At 46.5% G+C, this 18,985-nt stretch overlaps 1 protein-coding gene across 1 annotated transcript in view; it reads left to right on the forward strand.

Annotated features, from left to right (window-relative positions):
* Window positions 1–18,737, forward strand: part of LOC138570212 (exocyst complex component 1-like) — a 52,904-nt gene extending 34,167 nt beyond the window's left edge. Inside the window, exon 4 of the mRNA XM_069648938.1 lies at window positions 17,195–18,737. Within this exon, the coding sequence (XP_069505039.1) occupies window positions 17,195–17,350 (156 nt within the window). The 3' untranslated portion in view covers window positions 17,351–18,737. The remainder of the gene's footprint in view (window positions 1–17,194) is intronic.
* Window positions 18,738–18,985: the final 248 nt, after the last annotated feature.

Below are 18,985 nucleotides of genomic sequence, written 5' to 3' on the forward strand. Positions count from 1 at the left end.
ATAACAGGATATCCCTCAAATAGACCCGGATGAAACTAGCCTTGAAGACGATGCATATGTCGAAACACGTGTCAGCTGATTAAGAGTGTTAATAAATCTCACCAATATATGATGTCTATTTTTGCTGTGTACCAGTAGGCATGCACAGCTGATTGACCACAGCAACGCAGCTTGACTCCCCAATTGCTAACTCTGACGTGTAAAGTGCACGCATCGGGCCTTTGCCTGCAATCTTGCTTTGAGACGACCTCTAGGCTATACTGTGTGCTGATAGACACACCCAACCCCAAAGACGTAGTGCTGAAAGAGCAATGGGAGAGAGACCTAGGCGCAACCATAACAGAGAAAGAATGGGAGAGAATACTGGGCTTTCCTAACGCTGTATCAAGGAACCAATGCTACAAATTAATACAATTGAATGTGCTGTATCGCACATACATGACCCTGCACAGAATAGCTATGGCTAGAAAGGAAGCGAGTTCCCAATGCCCGTGGTGCAGGGGCGAGGATGCTACACATGTTCTGGGGGTGTGTGCGGGTGCAAAGTTTCTGGGCATGCATAGAGCAAGCATGCAGGGAGGCTGGAATACAGAGGTACGAGTGGTAACTGAAAGAATGTCTGCTTGGTGCCTATCCCAGGATCAGCAAACACAAACATGTGGTTAGGTTCATGTACCTGGCATGCATACTAGCCAAAAGAACCATCGACATGTCCTGGAAAGCTGCTGCCGGGCCACAATACGAAAAGTGGCACAAGGAATTTGAAAGGTGGGCAGAGGCAGAGACCAAGGTGTGGGTGGATGGAGCGTACAGGTCAGAAGCAGATGGTACGGACAAATGTGTGGCATGGAAAACGCTGCTCTGGGTCATGTTTCACCCGTCTGACGATAAACCCCCATGAATGCACCAGTTAAGAGAAGGTAGCACCAGAGATTTGCCCAATTAATAATTCCCCAATTGAGATACGAGTAAGGAAGCTACAGCCCGAACATCGAAGCGCTTGCCCCACGGAGGTCGTACGTAACACAAGCATGTGTAGGAAGTTGTTGTTAATGGTTATTTGTTGCTGTTGATTAAATGCAGGCATGTGACATGGAAACTGAAATGCATGATTGTAACTATACAAATGGCAATAAAAATATTACAGGATGCTTCTAACCCCTCCTTGGGGCTCTTTCGCAATCTCTGTGACTCGCTTTCTCTTTCTATTCTACCCTCTGGCCCAACACACTCCGCCAGGCGCACCCTGGAGGTTCTCATATCTTCTGACATCCCCCTCTCAAACCCTCTCACCACTCCTCTCTCTTGGACTGACCACTTTCCTCTCTCTTCCCACCTGACGCTCTCTGTCCCCCAGGTGAAGCCATCCCCAGCACTGCCACCCACCTTCAGGGCAATCCGGCCCATGAAGCCTGTGTCAGTGGAGGCATTTGCTGCCACTTTCTCGCCTCCTCATACGCCTACGGCTGACTCACACTCTGACAAAGCCCACTCTAGCCTATATCTCTCTATCGCTAACACTCTTGATGTCCTTGCCTCTGTCATGAGGATCCGTTTGAAGCCCACCTCCAAGTGCAACTCTTGGTATCCTTCTCATTGGGACCCCTGGTGCCGCTTTCCCTCTTTCACTCTGGCCGCCCTCTTTGGGCCCTCTACCTGCGCCTTCCTGCGATGTGAAAAAACCTTGGTGTTATCTTCGATTCCACCCTCTCCTTCTCTCCTCACATCACAAATGTCTCTATGAAGTCCCACTACCAGCTGCACCTCCTCACAGGTATTCTTCCTTTTCTCACTTTCCTCCAGAATGTCACTGTCTCCACAGCCCTGGTTCTCTCTAGGCTGGACTACTGCAACAGCTGCTTTCTCAATCTGTCTGCCTCTACTCTTCGTCCTCTGTAAGTAATCCAGAACAGGACTGCAAGACTTGTCCTTGGCCTCAAGCCCATGGATCGTATCTCGCCAGCCTGAAATCTCTCCACTGGCTCCCGGTGGCTGTAAGGATCAAGTTCAAGACCCTCTGCATTGTCCACAAGGCATTCTGGTGCCGGGGAACACAGCACATCCAACTCTCTCTTCCTAAGCACTTCCCTTCTCGCGCCCTTCTCTCATCCATCTCCAATTCTCTCAGGGTCAGACGCTGCTTCAGGCATAGAGCGCGGGGTAGATCTCTCTCCTCAGCTAGTGCCTCCCTCTGGAACAGCCTCCCTGCCTCTCTCATACTTGAGGGAGGACCACTTCAGGTTCCGGAAGCAACTCATGACCTTCCTTTTCGCTTCTGCTTTCTCCCACTCTCTCCCCTGCTCATGCTCCGGTCTTCTGCACTAACTGGTAACCTGGCCTCCCTCTGAACCTTACGGGGGCCAGGCTCCTTCATGACCAGTAGCCCCATGCAGTGCCTCCGGGCCTACTGCGCACTAGGCACTGTATCTGCAACCCTATAGTCCCCTGGCACTTCTCCTCTCCCTTCCCCTTGCACTTGCACGATCTGCATGACACAAGACCTAGTAAGATTGTTTGCTTTGTTACCCTTTGTCTTCCCCTTCCTTGTCTTGTCACGCCTAGAAACACTGGTGTACAAGCACGTTATTAATGATCTATCATATCATATATCATATCATATGGTTCAACCCTCTTTATTATACACAACAGGGTAATGCCAATAGGGTGTAGGGGAGTCACTGTATAAAGAATGAAGGACAATATTACTAATGCTAAAGGTGTTATGATGATATAACTCACAGTGGTCAAGGGGCTAACTATGGGAAGCTTCATAGCCCTTGCTCTCTAATCTAAGAAACAGTGTGATGGATAAAGCCTCCCACTGCTTGATGCACTTACAGCAACAGGGATGTAGCATCCAACTTGCTTCTTAGCCCTTCTACCTGCTCCCTCTTACTTTGGGGTGTATGTCAGCCTCGGAAACAATTGCCATGTAGCCACAGGTCTCTCTCCGGAGCCAACCTCCGAAACCTTAGTCACTGTTCTACCAACACATATTTTCTTCTCCTTGCTCAGGCTTGAACACACACTCCTGTAAGCAAGTATTTGTTTCCCGTTGTTTATGGTCTTTGGCTGGCTGTATTAATTTTACTCACTACCCTGAGGACACCCGCCTGGCCCACAATCTTAGCAGGGATCTTTGTAGTGTCTGGCACCTTCCTAGTCTTTGGAAGCAGGATGTAACTGGCTTTTTGTATCTTCTCCTTCCGGCACTGGGCTCTTATCCACCATTCTCTGAGATTTAGACCTCAACCGGTTCTTGGCTTTCTTCTCCTACTCCTCTGGGACTGGTCTCAGCCAATATCTCAGAAATAGCCCTGAGCGGGCTCATGGCTTTCTTTCCTTTTCCTCTTCGAGTGGTCTTGAAAAAAAATCTTAGTGCTAAATTCAGAAAAAGTCATGCAAATTAAAACATGCGCAGAGGATGTGTTTTCTATGTTCATAACTTTGAGAATTGCACTGGTCACCATATTCACAAAGGTGGTCTGTGCTTTTCCTGGGGTCTGTGATGCACTGGCCAGCTACCTTGCATACGTTAATGTCGGGAGGATGTCTCGTGCTCCCTGCACGCACAGGCTTCTTACTGTACACGTGTTATTTTCCCAGGTAGAAAGCTTATAAGATTGAAATCTTACCTGAGTAAATGGTATTCCTTTAACTAACGTGAAACTCTACATAATGAATGGTTGGCTTGCTCATACTTGCTGGCCTTTCTGAGGTCATTTACGAGCTGCTATGGCCTCTCACTATTATTAAATGAATAGCCCCAGTTGTCCTATTGGAGGCAAAATTAGCAGGATAAAATGTCAGGTACCCCTAATGCATGACTGACTGTTCCCCAGCTTTATAGGCTTTTCAGATGCCCATGAAGGTTATGAATGACCTATATTGTAATATTATAAACCTCAGTAATACATGTGTCGGCTTCTAAACCATCAAAAGCAGTCACAAATATGCCTGACTTGTGACTGACTCTGCTGGTCTGACATGCATACTTGCAATTCCCCGCTTCAACTTTACTAATTTGATTAAATTGAGAACAATGAAGCAGGGTTGAGTTCTTCTTACCCAAATTCCAAAATTGGACCTGCAGGTTACACATAGATCTCTGCAGTAGGTGCATTAATCTACAAAGATAACATACTGTAGATTTAAAGGTTCTGTCCCACTTGGATCACATTCACAGATGCACAGCCCAACTTCCTCATTTCCCCACGTAGCCTCGCCTGTCCTCGCCCCTTCCAATGGTTCTATGTGTTTTGAAGGCCGAACACAAAAAAGACAGATTTATTTTTGTCGATTTTGTGTGGCCTCCAAAATACAGAAATATCACTCCGACCCCTCTTCCCCGACACTCCTCAGGAAGGCGATCCACCACAACACCCCCACTCCCACGCCGACTGGATTTCAATGAATTTGGGGGGGTTTCATCCCACAAGCCCCTTTTCATCCCGCGAGGCTCCCTTACCAGTGCAACATATTCTCCACTTTCCAACACTCTCACGCGCAAACATACTTTTACCTGCTCTTATGATGTATAGCTCTTAAAGGCGATTTGGTTAGATTCAGGAGTGGAGATAATTCAGCGGAAACCAGAATCCTGACTGTATATCACTATGAGATTCCGGAAGCCTGCGGATCGCTTTTGAAATAGTTTGTTACACCTTTGTCTCCAGAGCAGCAGCTATACCACACCAATCATACAACTTCCTTCCTTCTCAGAGTCTGGCAGTATGCTTCCATCTCTTATCTAGCTGATGATCACTGGCAGTGCGAAAAACTTTGAGACTCCGACTGAGAACGCTTGCTGTGCAGCAGATTACATCTGACCGTCCTTTACAAATGGCGCTGGTCTAATTGACAACAATCCCTTTAGATGTAGCTCTGAAAATGAAGGAGCAGCTCCTAGTGTCGTAGGCCCAGGTATGTTTCCATCACATAGCTGAAATCTCATCACTTCCTCGTGCTCCCTGTTCACGTTTATGAGAAGAACGCTGCCTGCATATGCGGGTTGAAATCCCTGCAGACCTGGTGGTACTAGACAGAACTGGAATATTTTGCAAAAAGGCATCCCTTATTTATCAGATTCAATGCATATATTGGCCTCATTACGATTATGGCGGTAAGTGGTATCCGTTACAGACAACCGCTACGCCAAATTATGAGGTTGGGCTTGGAGTGGAGGATTTAGCTGGAGGTAAATCTTTCCACTCAATGCCAAAAAATCAGTAGAATCGGAATTACAGCGGCGGAATGTCCTCTAAAAAATCCCTATTCAGTCCAAACGACTCAAAATAAATGGGGATTTATAGCGCCACCACCACTTATAATCCAGCGGAAATTCCGCCAGACCAACAGTCGCTCAGTTGGGCAGTATTCTAGCGGATTCACTGCCAGGAAACGTCCAACGCGTAATGAGGCCCAATTGAGTAGGACGCTCCTATATGAGATAATGTTATAAACACTGTTTAAATGATGGACGTCATGCATGTTTGTCTTCATGTATAAATGTTTTCTAGGTGTCTCTCCAGTATCTTTACATGAAATGTTTCAATTTTTTAATAGTTCTTTCAGTAGTTGGGAACACAGGTGCACCCCAGATGGCAGTGTATGTCAATTGTCTGCATACCAGCATTTAATATGCACATAACACCAACAGCATAGTCCATTTGATTTCATGGGGGGCATAAAAAGAAAATTGAAAATTAGCCAATTGGATAGTGACACATTATTCCAAGGAAGAGGCAAAGTTGAGACATGTTTAGATAATTACAGCATCCTGCAGTGTCTGTGTTAAGTTACAAATGAACAGTTGAAAAGTAAATAGAATCGAAGTGCTACAGTGTGCAGTAGCCAGTCCCAGTCATAAGGTTAATCCTGATACAGTGTGCAGTAGCCAGTCCCAGTCATCGGTTTAGGCATGATACAGTGTGCAGTAGCCAGTCCCAGTAATCAGGTTGAGCATGATACAGTGTGCAGTAGCCAGTCCCAATCATCTATTTAAGCCTGATACAGTGTGCAGTAGCCAGTCCCATTAATCAAGTTAGGCATTATACAGTGTGCAGCAGCCAGTCCCAGTCATCGGTTTAGGCATGATACAGTTTGCAGTAGCCAGTTCCAGTCATCGATTTAGGCATGATACAGTGTGCAGTAGCCAGTCACAATCATTAGGTTAATCATGATACAGTGTACAGTAGCCAGTGCCAATCATCAGGTTATGCCTGATACAGTGTACAGTAGCCAGTCTCAGTCATCGGTTTAGGCATGATACAGTTTGCAGTGGCCAGGCCCAGTCATCGGTTTAGGCATGATACAGTGTGCAGTAGCCAGTCCCAATCATTAGGTTAATCATGATACAGTGTACAGTAGCCTGTGCCAATCATCAGGTTAAGCCTGATACAGTGTGCAGTAGCCAGTCTCAGTCATCGGTTTAGGCATAATACAGTGTGCAATGGCCAGTCTCAGTCATCGGTTTAGGCATGATACAGTGTGCAGTGACCAGTCTCAGTCATCGGTTTAGCCATGATACAGTGTGCAGTGGCCAGTCTCAGTCATCGGTTTAGGCATGATACAGTGTGCAGTGACCAGTCTCAGTCATCGGTTTGGGCATGATACAGTGTGCAGTAGCCAGTCCCAATCATTAGTTTAAGTCTGATACAGTGGGCAGTAGCCAGTCTCAGTCATCGGTTTAGGCATGATACAGTATGCAGTAGCCTGTCCCAATCATTAGGTTAATCATGATACAGTGTGCAGTGGCAAGTGCCAGTCATCGGTTTAGGCATGATACAGTGTGCAGTGGCCAGTCTCAGTCATCGGTTTAGGCATTATACAGTGTGCAGTGACCAGTCTCAGTCATCGGTTTGGGCATGATACAGTGTGCAGTAGCCAGTCCCAATCATTAGGTTAAGTCTGATACAGTGGGCAGTAGCCAGTCCCAGTCATCGGTTTAGGCATGATACAGTGTGCAGTGGCCAGTCTCAGTCATCGGTTTAGGCATGATACAGTGTGCAGTGACCAGTCTCAGTCATAAGTTTGGGCATGATACAGTGTGCAGTAGCCAGTCCCCATCATTAGGTTAAGTCTGATACAGTGGGCAGTAGCCAGTCCCAGTCATCGGTTTAGGCATGATACAGTGTGCAGTGGCCAGTGCCAATCATCAGGTTATGCCTGATACAGTGTACAGTAGCCAGTCTCAGTCATCGGTTTAGGCATGATACAGTTTGCAGTGGCCAGTCCCAGTCATCGGTTTAGGCATGATACAGTGTGCAGTAGCCAGTCCCAATCATTAGGTTAATCATGATACAGTGTACAGTAGCCTGTGCCAATCATCAGGTTAAGCCTGATACAGTGTGCAGTAGCCAGTCTCAGTCATCGGTTTAGGCATAATACAGTGTGCAGTGGCCAGTCTCAGTCATCGGTTTAGGCATGATACAGTGTGCAGTGACCAGTCTCAGTCATCGGTTTAGCCATGATACAGTGTGCAGTGGCCAGTCTCAGTCATCGGTTTAGGCATGATACAGTGTGCAGTGACCAGTCTCAGTCATCGGTTTGGGCATGATACAGTGTGCAGTAGCCAGTCCCAATCATTAGTTTAAGTCTGATACAGTGGGCAGTAGCCAGTCTCAGTCATCGGTTTAGGGAGGATACAGTATGCAGTAGCCTGTCCCAATCATTAGGTTAATCATGATACAGTGTGCAGTGGAAAGTGCCAGTCATCGGTTTAGGCATGATACAGTGTGCAGTGGCCAGTCTCAGTCATCGGTTTAGGCATGATACAGTGTGCAGTGACCAGTCTCAGTCATCGGTTTGGGCATGATACAGTGTGCAGTAGCCAGTCCCAATCATTAGGTTAAGTCTGATACAGTGGGCAGTAGCCAGTCCCAGTCATCGGTTTAGGCATGATACAGTGTGCAGTGGCTAGTCCTATTCATCGGATTAGGCATGATACAGTGTGCAATAGTCTGTCCCAATCATTAGGTTAATCATGATACATTGTGCAGTGGACAGTCCCAGTCATCAATTTAGCCATGATACAGTTTGCAGTGGCCAGTCTCAGTCATCGGTTTAGGCATGATACAGTGTGCAGTGACCAGTCTCAGTCATCTGTTTGGGCATGATACAGTGTGCAGTAGCCAGTCCCAATCATTAGGTTAAGTCTGATACAGTGTGCAGTGGCCAGTCCTAGTCATCGGATTAGTAGTCTGTCCCAATCATTAGGTTAATCATGATACAGTGTGCAGTAGCCAGCCCCAATCATCGGGTTAAGCCTGATACAGTGTGCAGTGGCCAGTCCCAGTAATCGGTGTAGGCATGATACATTGTGTAGTAGCCAGTCCCAGTGTGCAGTAGCCAGTCCCAGTCATCCGTTTAGGCATGATACAGTGTGCAGTAGCCAGTCCCAGTCATCAATGTTAAGCCTGATACAGTGTGCAGTAGCCCGTCCCAGTCATCAGGTTAGGCATGATACAGTGTGCCGTAGGCTGTCACAGTCATCACGTTAGACATGATACAGTGTACAGTAGCCAGTCCCACTCATCGGTTTATGAATGATACAGTGTGCAGTAGCCTGTCCCAGTCATCAGGTTAGGCATGATACAGTGTGCAGTAGCCAGTCCCAGTCATGGGTGTTGGCATGATACAGTGTGCAGTGGCCAGTCCCAGTCATCGGTTTAGGCATGATACAGTGTGCAGTAGCCAGTCTCAATCATCAGGTTAAGCCTGATACAGTGTGCAGTAGCCAGTCCCAGTCATCGGTTTAGGCATAATACAGTGTGCAGTGGCCATTCCCAGTCATCGGTTTAGACATGATACAGTGTGCAGTAGCCAGTCCCAATCATTAGGTTAATCATGATACAGTGTACAGTAGCCAGTGCCAATTATTAGGTTAAGTCTGATACAGTGTGCAGTGACCAGTCTAAGTCATCGGTTTGGGCATGATACAGTGTGCAGTAGCCAGTCCTAATCATTAGGTTAAGTCTGATACAGTGGGCAGTAGCCAGTCCCAGTCATCGGTTTAGGCATGATACAGTATGCAGTAGCCTGTCCCAATCATTAGGTTAATCATGATACAGTGTGCAGTGACCAGTCTCAGTCATCGGTTTGGGCATGATACAGTGTGCAGCAGCCAGTCCCAATCATTAGGTTAAGTCTGATACAGTGGGCAGTAGCCAGTCCTAGTCATCGGTTTAGACATGATACAGTGTGCAGTGGCCAGTCCTAGTCATCGGTTTAGGCATGATACAGTGTGCAGTAGCCTGTCCCAATCATTAGGTTAATCATGATACAGTGTGTAGTGGCCAGTCCCAGTCATCAGTTTAGGCATGATACAGTGTGCAGTGGCCAGTCTCAGTCATCGGTTTAGGCATGATACAGTGTGCAGTGACCAGTCTCAGTCATAAGTTTGGGCATGATACAGTGTGCAGTAGCCAGTCCCAATCATTAGGTTAAGTCTGATACAGTGGGCAGTGGGCAGTAGCCAGTCCCAGTCATCGGTTTAGGCATGATACAGTGTGCAGTGGCCAGTCCTAGTCATCAGATTAGGCATGATACAGTGTGCAGTAGTCTGTCCCAATTATTAGGTTAATCATGATACAGTGTGCAGTAGCCAGTCCCAATCATCAGGTTAAGCCTGATACAGTGTGCAGTGCCCAGTCCCAGTCATCGGTTTAGGCATAATACAGTGTGCAGTGGCCAGTCCCAGTAATCGGTGAAGGCATGATACATTGTGTAGTAGCCAGTCCCAGTGTGCAGTAGCCAGTCCCAGTGATCGGTTTAGGCATGATACAGTGTGCAGTAGCCAGTCCCAGTCATCAATGTTAAGCCTGATACAGTGTGCAGTAGCCCGTCCCAGTCATCAGGTTAGGCATGATACAGTGTGCAGTGACCAGTCTCAGTCATCTGTTTGGGCATGATACAGTGTGCAGTAGCCAGTCCCAATCATTAGGTTAAGTCTGATACAGTGTGCAGTGGCCAGTCCTAGTCATCGGATTAGTAGTCTGTCCCAATCATTAGGTTAATCATGATACAGTGTGCAGTAGCCAGCCCCAATCATCGGGTTAAGCCTGATACAGTGTGCAGTGGCCAGTCCCAGTAATCGGTGTAGGCATGATACATTGTGTAGTAGCCAGTCCCAGTGTGCAGTAGCCAGTCCCAGTCATCCGTTTAGGCATGATACAGTGTGCATTAGCCAGTCCCAGTCATCAATGTTAAGCCTGATACAGTGTGCAGTAGCCTGTCCCAGTCATCAGGTTAGGCATGATACAGTGTGCCGTAGGCTGTCACAGTCATCACGTTAGACATGATACAGTGTACAGTAGCCAGTCCCACTCATCGGTTTATGCATGATACAGTGTGCAGTAGCCTGTCCCAGTCATCAGGTTAGGCATGATACAGTGTGCAGTAGCCAGTCCCAGTCATGGGTGTTGGCATGATACAGTGTGCAGTGGCCAGTCCCAGTCATCGGTTTAGGCATGATACAGTGTGCAGTAGCCAGTCTCAATCATCAGGTTAAGCCTGATACAGTGTGCAGTAGCCAGTCCCAGTCATCGGTTTAGGCATAATACAGTGTGCAGTGGCCATTCCCAGTCATCGGTTTAGACATGATACAGTGTGCAGTAGCCAGTCCCAATCATTAGGTTAATCATGATACAGTGTACAGTAGCCAGTGCCAATTATTAGGTTAAGTCTGATACAGTGTGCAGTGACCAGTCTAAGTCATCGGTTTGGGCATGATACAGTGTGCAGTAGCCAGTCCTAATCATTAGGTTAAGTCTGATACAGTGGGCAGTAGCCAGTCCCAGTCATCGGTTTAGGCATGATACAGTATGCAGTAGCCTGTCCCAATCATTAGGTTAATCATGATACAGTGTGCAGTGACCAGTCTCAGTCATCGGTTTGGGCATGATACAGTGTGCAGCAGCCAGTCCCAATCATTAGGTTAAGTCTGATACAGTGGGCAGTAGCCAGTCCCAGTCATCGGTTTAGACATGATACAGTGTGCAGTGGCCAGTCCTAGTCATCGGTTTAGGCATGATACAGTGTGCAGTAGCCTGTCCCAATCATTAGGTTAATCATGATACAGTGTGTAGTGGCCAGTCCCAGTCATCAGTTTAGGCATGATACAGTGTGCAGTGCCCAGTCTCAGTCATCGGTTTAGGCATGATACAGTGTGCAGTGACCAGTCTCAGTCATAAGTTTGGGCATGATACAGTGTGCAGTAGCCAGTCCCAATCATTAGGTTAAGTCTGATACAGTGGGCAGTGGGCAGTAGCCAGTCCCAGTCATCGGTTTAGGCATGATACAGTGTGCAGTGGCCAGTCCTAGTCATCGGATTAGGCATGATACAGTGTGCAGTAGTCTGTCCCAATTATTAGGTTAATCATGATACAGTGTGCAGTAGCCAGTCCCAATCATCAGGTTAAGCCTGATACAGTGTGCAGTGCCCAGTCCCAGTCATCGGTTTAGGCATAATACAGTGTGCAGTGGCCAGTCCCAGTAATCGGTGAAGGCATGATACATTGTGTAGTAGCCAGTCCCAGTGTGCAGTAGCCAGTCCCAGTGATCGGTTTAGGCATGATACAGTGTGCAGTAGCCAGTCCCAGTCATCAATGTTAAGCCTGATACAGTGTGCAGTAGCCCGTCCAAGTCATCAGGTTAAGCATGATACAGTGTGCAGTAGGCTGTCACAGTCATCACGTTAGACATGGTACAGTGTGCAGTAGCTAGTCCCAGTCATCAATTTAGGCATGATACAGTGTACAGTAGCCAGTCCCACTCATCGGTTTATGCATGATACAGTGTGCAGTAGCCTGTCCCAGTCATCAGGTTAGGCATGATACAGTGTGCAGTAGCCAGTCCCAGTCATGGGTTTTGGCATGATACAGTGTGCAGTGGCCAGTCCCAGTCATCGGTTTAGGCATGATACAGTGTGCAGTAGCCAGTCCCAATCGTCAGGTTAAGCCTGATACAGTGTGCAGTAGCCAGTCCCAGTCATCGGTTTAGGCATGATACAGTGTACAGTAGCCAGTCCCAGTCATCAGGTTAAGCCTGATACAGTGTGCAGTAGCCTGTCCCAGTCATCAGGTTAGGCATGATACAGTGTGCAGTAGCCAGTCCCAGTCATCGGTTTAGGCATGATACAGTGTGCAGTAGCTAGTCCCACTCACCGGTTTATGCAGGATATAGTGTGTAGTAGCCTGTCCCAGTCATCAGGTTAGGCATGATACAGTGTGCAGTAGCCAGTCCCAGTCATCGGTTTAGGCATGATACAGTGTGCAGTAGCCAGTCCCAGTGAATTGGGGGTCCTCTTCCGATCCCATCAAGCATCTGGCATCTATGAACACTTCTCAGAGACAGGAGAAAATCAGGCACCTAGAAGTTTTTCTCTGCAGTCTTTATTAGTTGTAGCTTCAAGACATTCTCTGGAAATAAACTCTAAAACATTTTGCCTTCAACCTGCTTATATAGGCTATTTGGATGATACTTCTGATAGGTCCTCTTAGTCAGAGGAATAAACTCACTTCAACATGATTGGGTGGCTTATCTGCTATACACCAAGCCCACATTAGCATAGTGTAACGCTCACCTGATTCCCGTAGAGGCGCCGGTCTTGACTGGGCGTATACCGTATCTTCAAAGGTGATGTGTAACACACAGCTGGCTCTTTGGGCTGGACCTCTGTGCACTGTATGTCTGCCTCGAAGGGTAAGATGTCTGCAGATAGAAAATATGGGATTAAGGAACTGGGTTATTGATTGTCTCTCTCTTCTTCCCTTTCTCTTCTCCTGTAGAACCCCAAAGGTTAACGCTCTCACCTTAGGTAAGTGAAAGCCGTGCTCTCCATCTGCCTCGGGGCAGGGTGCTGTAACCAGTTTCTTCACTGGATAAGGGGAGCAGGCCTCTTGACTTCAGAGGACTGCTGTCCGTCGTTTACTGCACGAACGATAAGTTTCGAGTAATTCTAATGTCTTTAAAGTCTTTAGTAATGATGTTTCTTGTTTTGCAGGGTTCCGGCGATGGCGGATGACGGGCTGAAGTGAGTTGAAGATGGAGCCCGTGTGATGAATAGAAGCGCCTGGAAGCACGTAAGTAAGCGCTTGTTGCCTGCTTCACGATGCGCTCTAACTGTCTTTTTATTTTGCAGGTACAAGTTCGGAGCGGCTGCAGGGTGCCGGAATACCCACTGGGTTAGATGTGGAAAGGAGTAATGGCACGTCAGTATTAAAGTTCCCCAATGTCTTTAAACGCACCTTGTTTTGTCTTTCAGATGCGGGATGCAGCGCCGAAGGCCTCCGGAGCGTGCAAAGAGTTGGTAAGCTTTTGTTTTTCAGATGCCGGAATGCAGTGTGAAGACCTCCGGAGCGCACGAAGAGTAGGTAAGCCTTTGTCTTTCAGATGCCGGAATGCAGCGCGAGGCGTTGGTGACAGCCGATGGACCAGGTAAGTGAAGAGCTGTCACTGAAGACCGTAATGCTAACCTGTTCTTTCTTGTCTTTATAGGTGTTGCTGAAGACTGGGTTCAGGATGGTAAGCCTTTTTCCTTAGGCCCAGGATCAGATGCAGAAGACACGATGAGCGTTCTGCTGCAGAGGATGCAGAATAACGCAAAGCAAGATTCATCCATTGGGTGTGGTTTAAATAGCCTCCTGTAGTGCTTAGGTGTCTCCTTCCACAGCCACGCCTAGGTAAGAAAAGAGTTCCTGCTTTCCAGAAGAGTTCCAGTGTTCTGAATCTAGGGAGTGGCTCCTGCCCCACCCAACAGGAAAAGTAGTTCCAAACAGAAGAGGATCAGAGGCTCAACTGGCAGGCAAGTAAGCAGCATGGTCTGCTGCAGGTAAATCCACCCAAGCATTATGAGCCCGGCGCTTCCAGCGCTGGGACTGGGCATATTTATGAGCCTGGTGCCACTGGCGCCAGGACTGGGTCCAAAAGGTCCCAATTGGGACTGGTTGGCACTCGGAACCTGGGTTATGGATCTGCTTCCAAGGGAGTTGGGAAAACCCTGACCTTTTGGAAGCAGAGATCATGACACATAGCTAGCAGCCACACATTTCTCTGATGCACAAAACTGATAAGCTTATTTTAGACTTGGCTAGACACATTTATGACAATCGTCAACTTCTGCCAAAACCACCTTCATCACATCAATGTCAATTCTTTATTTAATTGTTGAGGTCCTGCCAAGTTAGTTAGTGCTTTATAGCATGGAGAAATGAATAAACTCTATTATATAGTGCCAAATAATGCAGCTGGTCTGTCAAATTGGTCTCCATGAAGCTCTTCTTATTAACAACATGGATACATGTATGCCCTTCTTATTAACAACATAGATACATGTATCCAAGTTTCTTCATTAATCTTGTCTGCTTTTCCTGCTAAGTACAATTTTCAACCTCACAGACTCAATTATCTCACCGTGAGATGCTGCCAAAGACTCTATAATGTATCAGCCTCGGTTGCTTGTCTGCATGAGCAAGGGTTTTTCACACCTGGCTTAAAACTGGACACCATTTTGTACTTCAGTCACCCCTTTTGAAATATATCTTTGTCTGGTACTGTTTTAATCCTTCAGAGAGCTATTATTTATTTATTTGAGCATCTCTCACTTTGTGTCGCTTATTCATGATATATCCTTATGCACTTATGACATGTGTGTGATATTCAAAGCACCCTCAAAGCACCCTTCATTTCCTGGGTCATCCTAACCCAAATGCGTAGTGCCCTGTGCACTTTTTACCTCAAATAAAGGCTCTATAATCCTGATTTCTGCAATAACAGAACCATTTGATCAGCCTATCATATTATCTATACTCTGTTGAGAGGTTAGCACCGCCTATACACCAGTCATCAGGTTAGGCATGAATCAGACATATTGAAGATGTGGGAAAAGGTGAGTACACCAGTGCGCAACACAGCCAAGTACAATGATTTTGCTCTATGAGGCCATTCTAGCCTTACATTGCAGGTGGGACTCAATGGGAACTGATTCCACTCAAGAAAGGGAAATGGTATCGTGCTTCTCGGTTCAAACATTTGGAAGCGACCGTCTTTAGAGGAAGTGGCTCTTTGCTATTCTAAAAGCACATTGGCTTCAATGTGCCTGGATTTCTGTGTCTATGGAAGTTATTGCAAGCAATTTCCTCAGGAACCAGGACATTGGGAGTGCTGACAGGGATGTTCTGCCGATGAGACAGAAGAAGAAGCCCTTTGTTCTACCTGCAAGAGCTGGATCCAGCGTGGCTTCTTTTGTTTTTAAATGGAGTTTAGATATTGGCTTACAGCCTCAAATGAGTCTGCCACTTTGGTAACATAAGTGCATAAGTGCCTTGCTTTGCATCATACTTGTAGCATTGGCAGTGGACTGATGTGATAACCCCTGACTCCAAGAAGGGGACATGTGGATGTTGAAAATGACTGCACGTTAGTACAATTACTGCAAAGATTTCCAAGTAAGAATAATATTCCATGAAAAATAAGATCCGACTTTACCTCTCTGAGGCTGCACAGTCATAATATTATATCATCTGCAAAGATGCCTGTATTTGTCCTCGCCAACAAAACTGTTTCATCCATCATATCAAATTCTGCAAACAGGTCATACAGCATATGGTTCACATCATTGCCTCATACCTCGAAGGTCATTGCATATCCAGGAGAGCAGTCTCCATCCTGTGTCCTGGCTTAGCGCCTAACTGAATTAGACCGAGACATTCATGGCTTCACCTGTAGTTAAGACACCAGTCCTCATTCTATTACGTTCCCTATAAAGGGGAGAGTCACAAACAGGGCTTAAGTTGATTTATTTTTCTTTATTTATTGGTCAGGTATTAGGCGCTTGTACAGTTAGAAAAACAGTTTCAAAGCGTGCACAGGGTAAACATGGTGGAAACAGGGGAGGTAGACAATGAATTACAGCAGGATAAATAATTGCATTAATAGTACAAATAAATATTGAGACTCGAGGGAAGGGGAGGTAACAGTGAGGGCCATGGGAAACAGCTGAAAGATCATGGGGGAACCAGGAAGTGTCCATGTAGGAATTGTCTCCAAAATGGTACAGTCACACTCATATGAAGGCAGTCTGGACAAAACCTTCTGAAAATCATTGGCTTTTCATCCTATGAATTATGAATTTTAAAATGTATAGGTGCGAGTTTGATAACCACCCATGGTCCAAATAAGGCGTAAGCGTGTTGGCTTATTTATCAAGGAGAACCAAAACTAATGCTAGGGTCACTGGAGTGCTTATATGACGTTTGGTGGTAGAGATTACCCCTCTTATTGTAGTAATTTTATGAATGAAAATATCTCCTAGCTAATCTGCAGTCTCTGTGAGGGTGTGGTTTGTGTATTGCACGCTTGCCAAAGATTACACTAGGTGAAAGTGAGTTATGTTTTGTTTTTTGTTGAGGTCTACAGTTTGTGCATTGTGGGCTGCATGAACAGTCATTATTGAGGGATAATTGCTAGCCCTGACCTCTTGTCCTGATTAAGGGCCATGAACTGGGCTGGGCATTTATACCAAGCGATGATGACCGCTCCAAAGGTCTAAAATGTTATTAGCATATTGTGTCCATCTCCTAATGTCTTAACAAGTTGCTCATCATGGAGAGCGAGGTATGGGAAAGGAGTGCTCATGGTGGGACACAGTGCCCTGCAATGGAGATAGAACTATTGCAAAGAAACCCTGCACCGCCTATATTTGCGTTAGCCTGCTTTGTTCACTCTTTTGTTCTATCATGGCTTGTTGATTTCACAGTTCACTCTGTTATGGTAGCTGTCAGTAATGTTTGGGAGGGTGACCTGTGTGTGGTGTGGCACCAGCAAGCCTGGAATGTAGAGCCCAGGAGGGAAGAAAGAGCAGCGAGGACAGGGAGAGCACAAAAGCACATTTCAGTGTGAGGCAGCTGACAGTGCCACATGGTCATGGGTACGCTGAAGGGTATCTGCATCAAACCACATTTTGCCATTGGCACAGCATGCAGTGTTAGAATGTTCGCAATGTGATCAATAACACTGGTCAATGACACTATTATGGACCGCATGCAAGCATCCTGATTGGCGGAGCAATGGCTAATTGTTTCCTTGTCCACGCATGTGCTTGTACACTAATGAGGGTCTGCACCTGGAGCATGGATGCAGCATATCCAGACTATACAGTGCTGTAACTGCCTGTCTCCTGTTCCTCTCTTTACAGGTCGTGTGGCGTGCTATGGAGCAAGAATTTCTGCGTCAGTACCTTGAGTTTGAGGACCTGATCCGCCGCTGCTATAAAGGATCGGAGATTACCATGAACTTCTCAGTGGAGGACTTGCTTAACTACTTTAGTAGCATTACGAAAGCCAATCTCTAACTTCTGCCCACACCAGGCTGGCATGGGGGCTGGCATAGGTGCCACCACCGTTGAATGTGTCCATGATAGCCCTGATGAGCTTGTCATCACTGTGGCTGTGCAAGTGTCCGCAATGCCAGGGTCACCTGGGAGCTGCTGTGGAGGCCTGAGATTTTACCTGTGCATGTTCATCTGATGGAACATATAATGGGTAAATCTTGAAATGTCAAGACCACACTATGCAATCCTTACCAGAAAAGACAACTGTAACTTGCATAGTCACTGCTCCTAAAGCAGACGGACCTAGTACATTACATGTGTCTTCAGATGTCAATATGAGATACTTGTATTTTGGTTATATGTACTTATGTGGATGCAGGGGTGTGGCAGGCAACGTCTTAAAAGGAACTGAATCCATTAGCAGGATTATTGCATATGCAAATGGACATGTTTCGCTCTGCATTTCCCTTAGCTCTTTCAAATTTGTTCCATTAACGCTTCTGGCTGAGAGCTTTTTCGGGTGCGAGTATTAAGCCCTCTGTGATTGGCATTGGGTATCAATGCTGCACTGCGTCTCTGTGCTCCCTCTGTGAATTTAGCCAACACCACGCTGTTATCGATCAAACCGACTGTGCATCCATGCTTCACCAGGAACCTGATGATTCAACGCATGCTGAAAGATATTGACAACATGGCGGCCGGATTGCGTTGTTGATTGCAATACATAGTGGACAGGAAAAGCAATCACAGTCTGGTGAAATCAAGTCAGAACTTGAGGATCTGAATACTGGTCCCACTATACTGACATGAGTAATTTCCAGACTATGATGGGACTTCCATTCACTGAGCTGATGTCATACTGTGACTTAACTCTGGGAGTCGCTGCTGTACCAGAGACTGTCTGCCTGCTTGGCTTCATACTGTGACTATGAGCTATGTGTCGCTGTTATACTCGAGTCTGACATTCTCCTCCTGCTGGACTTCAGCCAATGCCTTACTCACTGGATACTGAGTGTCACGGCTGCATGACGCTCTCCCTGTTCCTTCCATGGACTCAGCCTAACCCCGGGCAGCCACTCAATGCAGTCACTCCTGGATGCTACCCAGTGACATATTCTGACTGGTCACTGAGAGTCACCGCAAGACCATTGGGCGCTCAGTATCCTGTGACATGAAATTACCTGCTCCCCCATATAAAACATGTTGCTAAATAGTGGTGTCCATCTTGGAGTCACATGCTGTAGCTAGGTGCATTTTCTGAGCTCTCAAAGCCACACCTTACATCTTTCTTACCCCTTCTTAACCTCTGCTATGAGATGTGTCCCTCTTCAACTTGTTTCTGATGAATCCGTAATGTGTTAATTTGAGGTGATGTTTAGAATTTCAGACGTTTAACAGTTCGAATAAAGTTAACAATACATGAAATGTGTGTTTGTTAATCTATGTATTATTCCCTTTGGTGATGCCATGAGTGATTGTGAGCAGGGAGCTATCATAGTGCATTTGCCCAAGAGTGAGCGTATTCAGTAGAATCCTTCAGTGAGAGCCTCCCACTCTCTTTTCCCTCACTGTTACCTCTCCTTATCTCCTGCTTGAATTCATTTAGGGTTTGCAGAAAACTTTAGGAAATCAGGAAGCAAGATGCCCCATTTAAAC

Source organism: Ambystoma mexicanum, chromosome 2q, assembly GCF_040938575.1.
Source record: "Ambystoma mexicanum isolate Mex_15411 chromosome 2q, UKY_AmexF1_1, whole genome shotgun sequence".
NCBI classification, from domain to species: Eukaryota; Metazoa; Chordata; class Amphibia; order Caudata; family Ambystomatidae; genus Ambystoma; species Ambystoma mexicanum.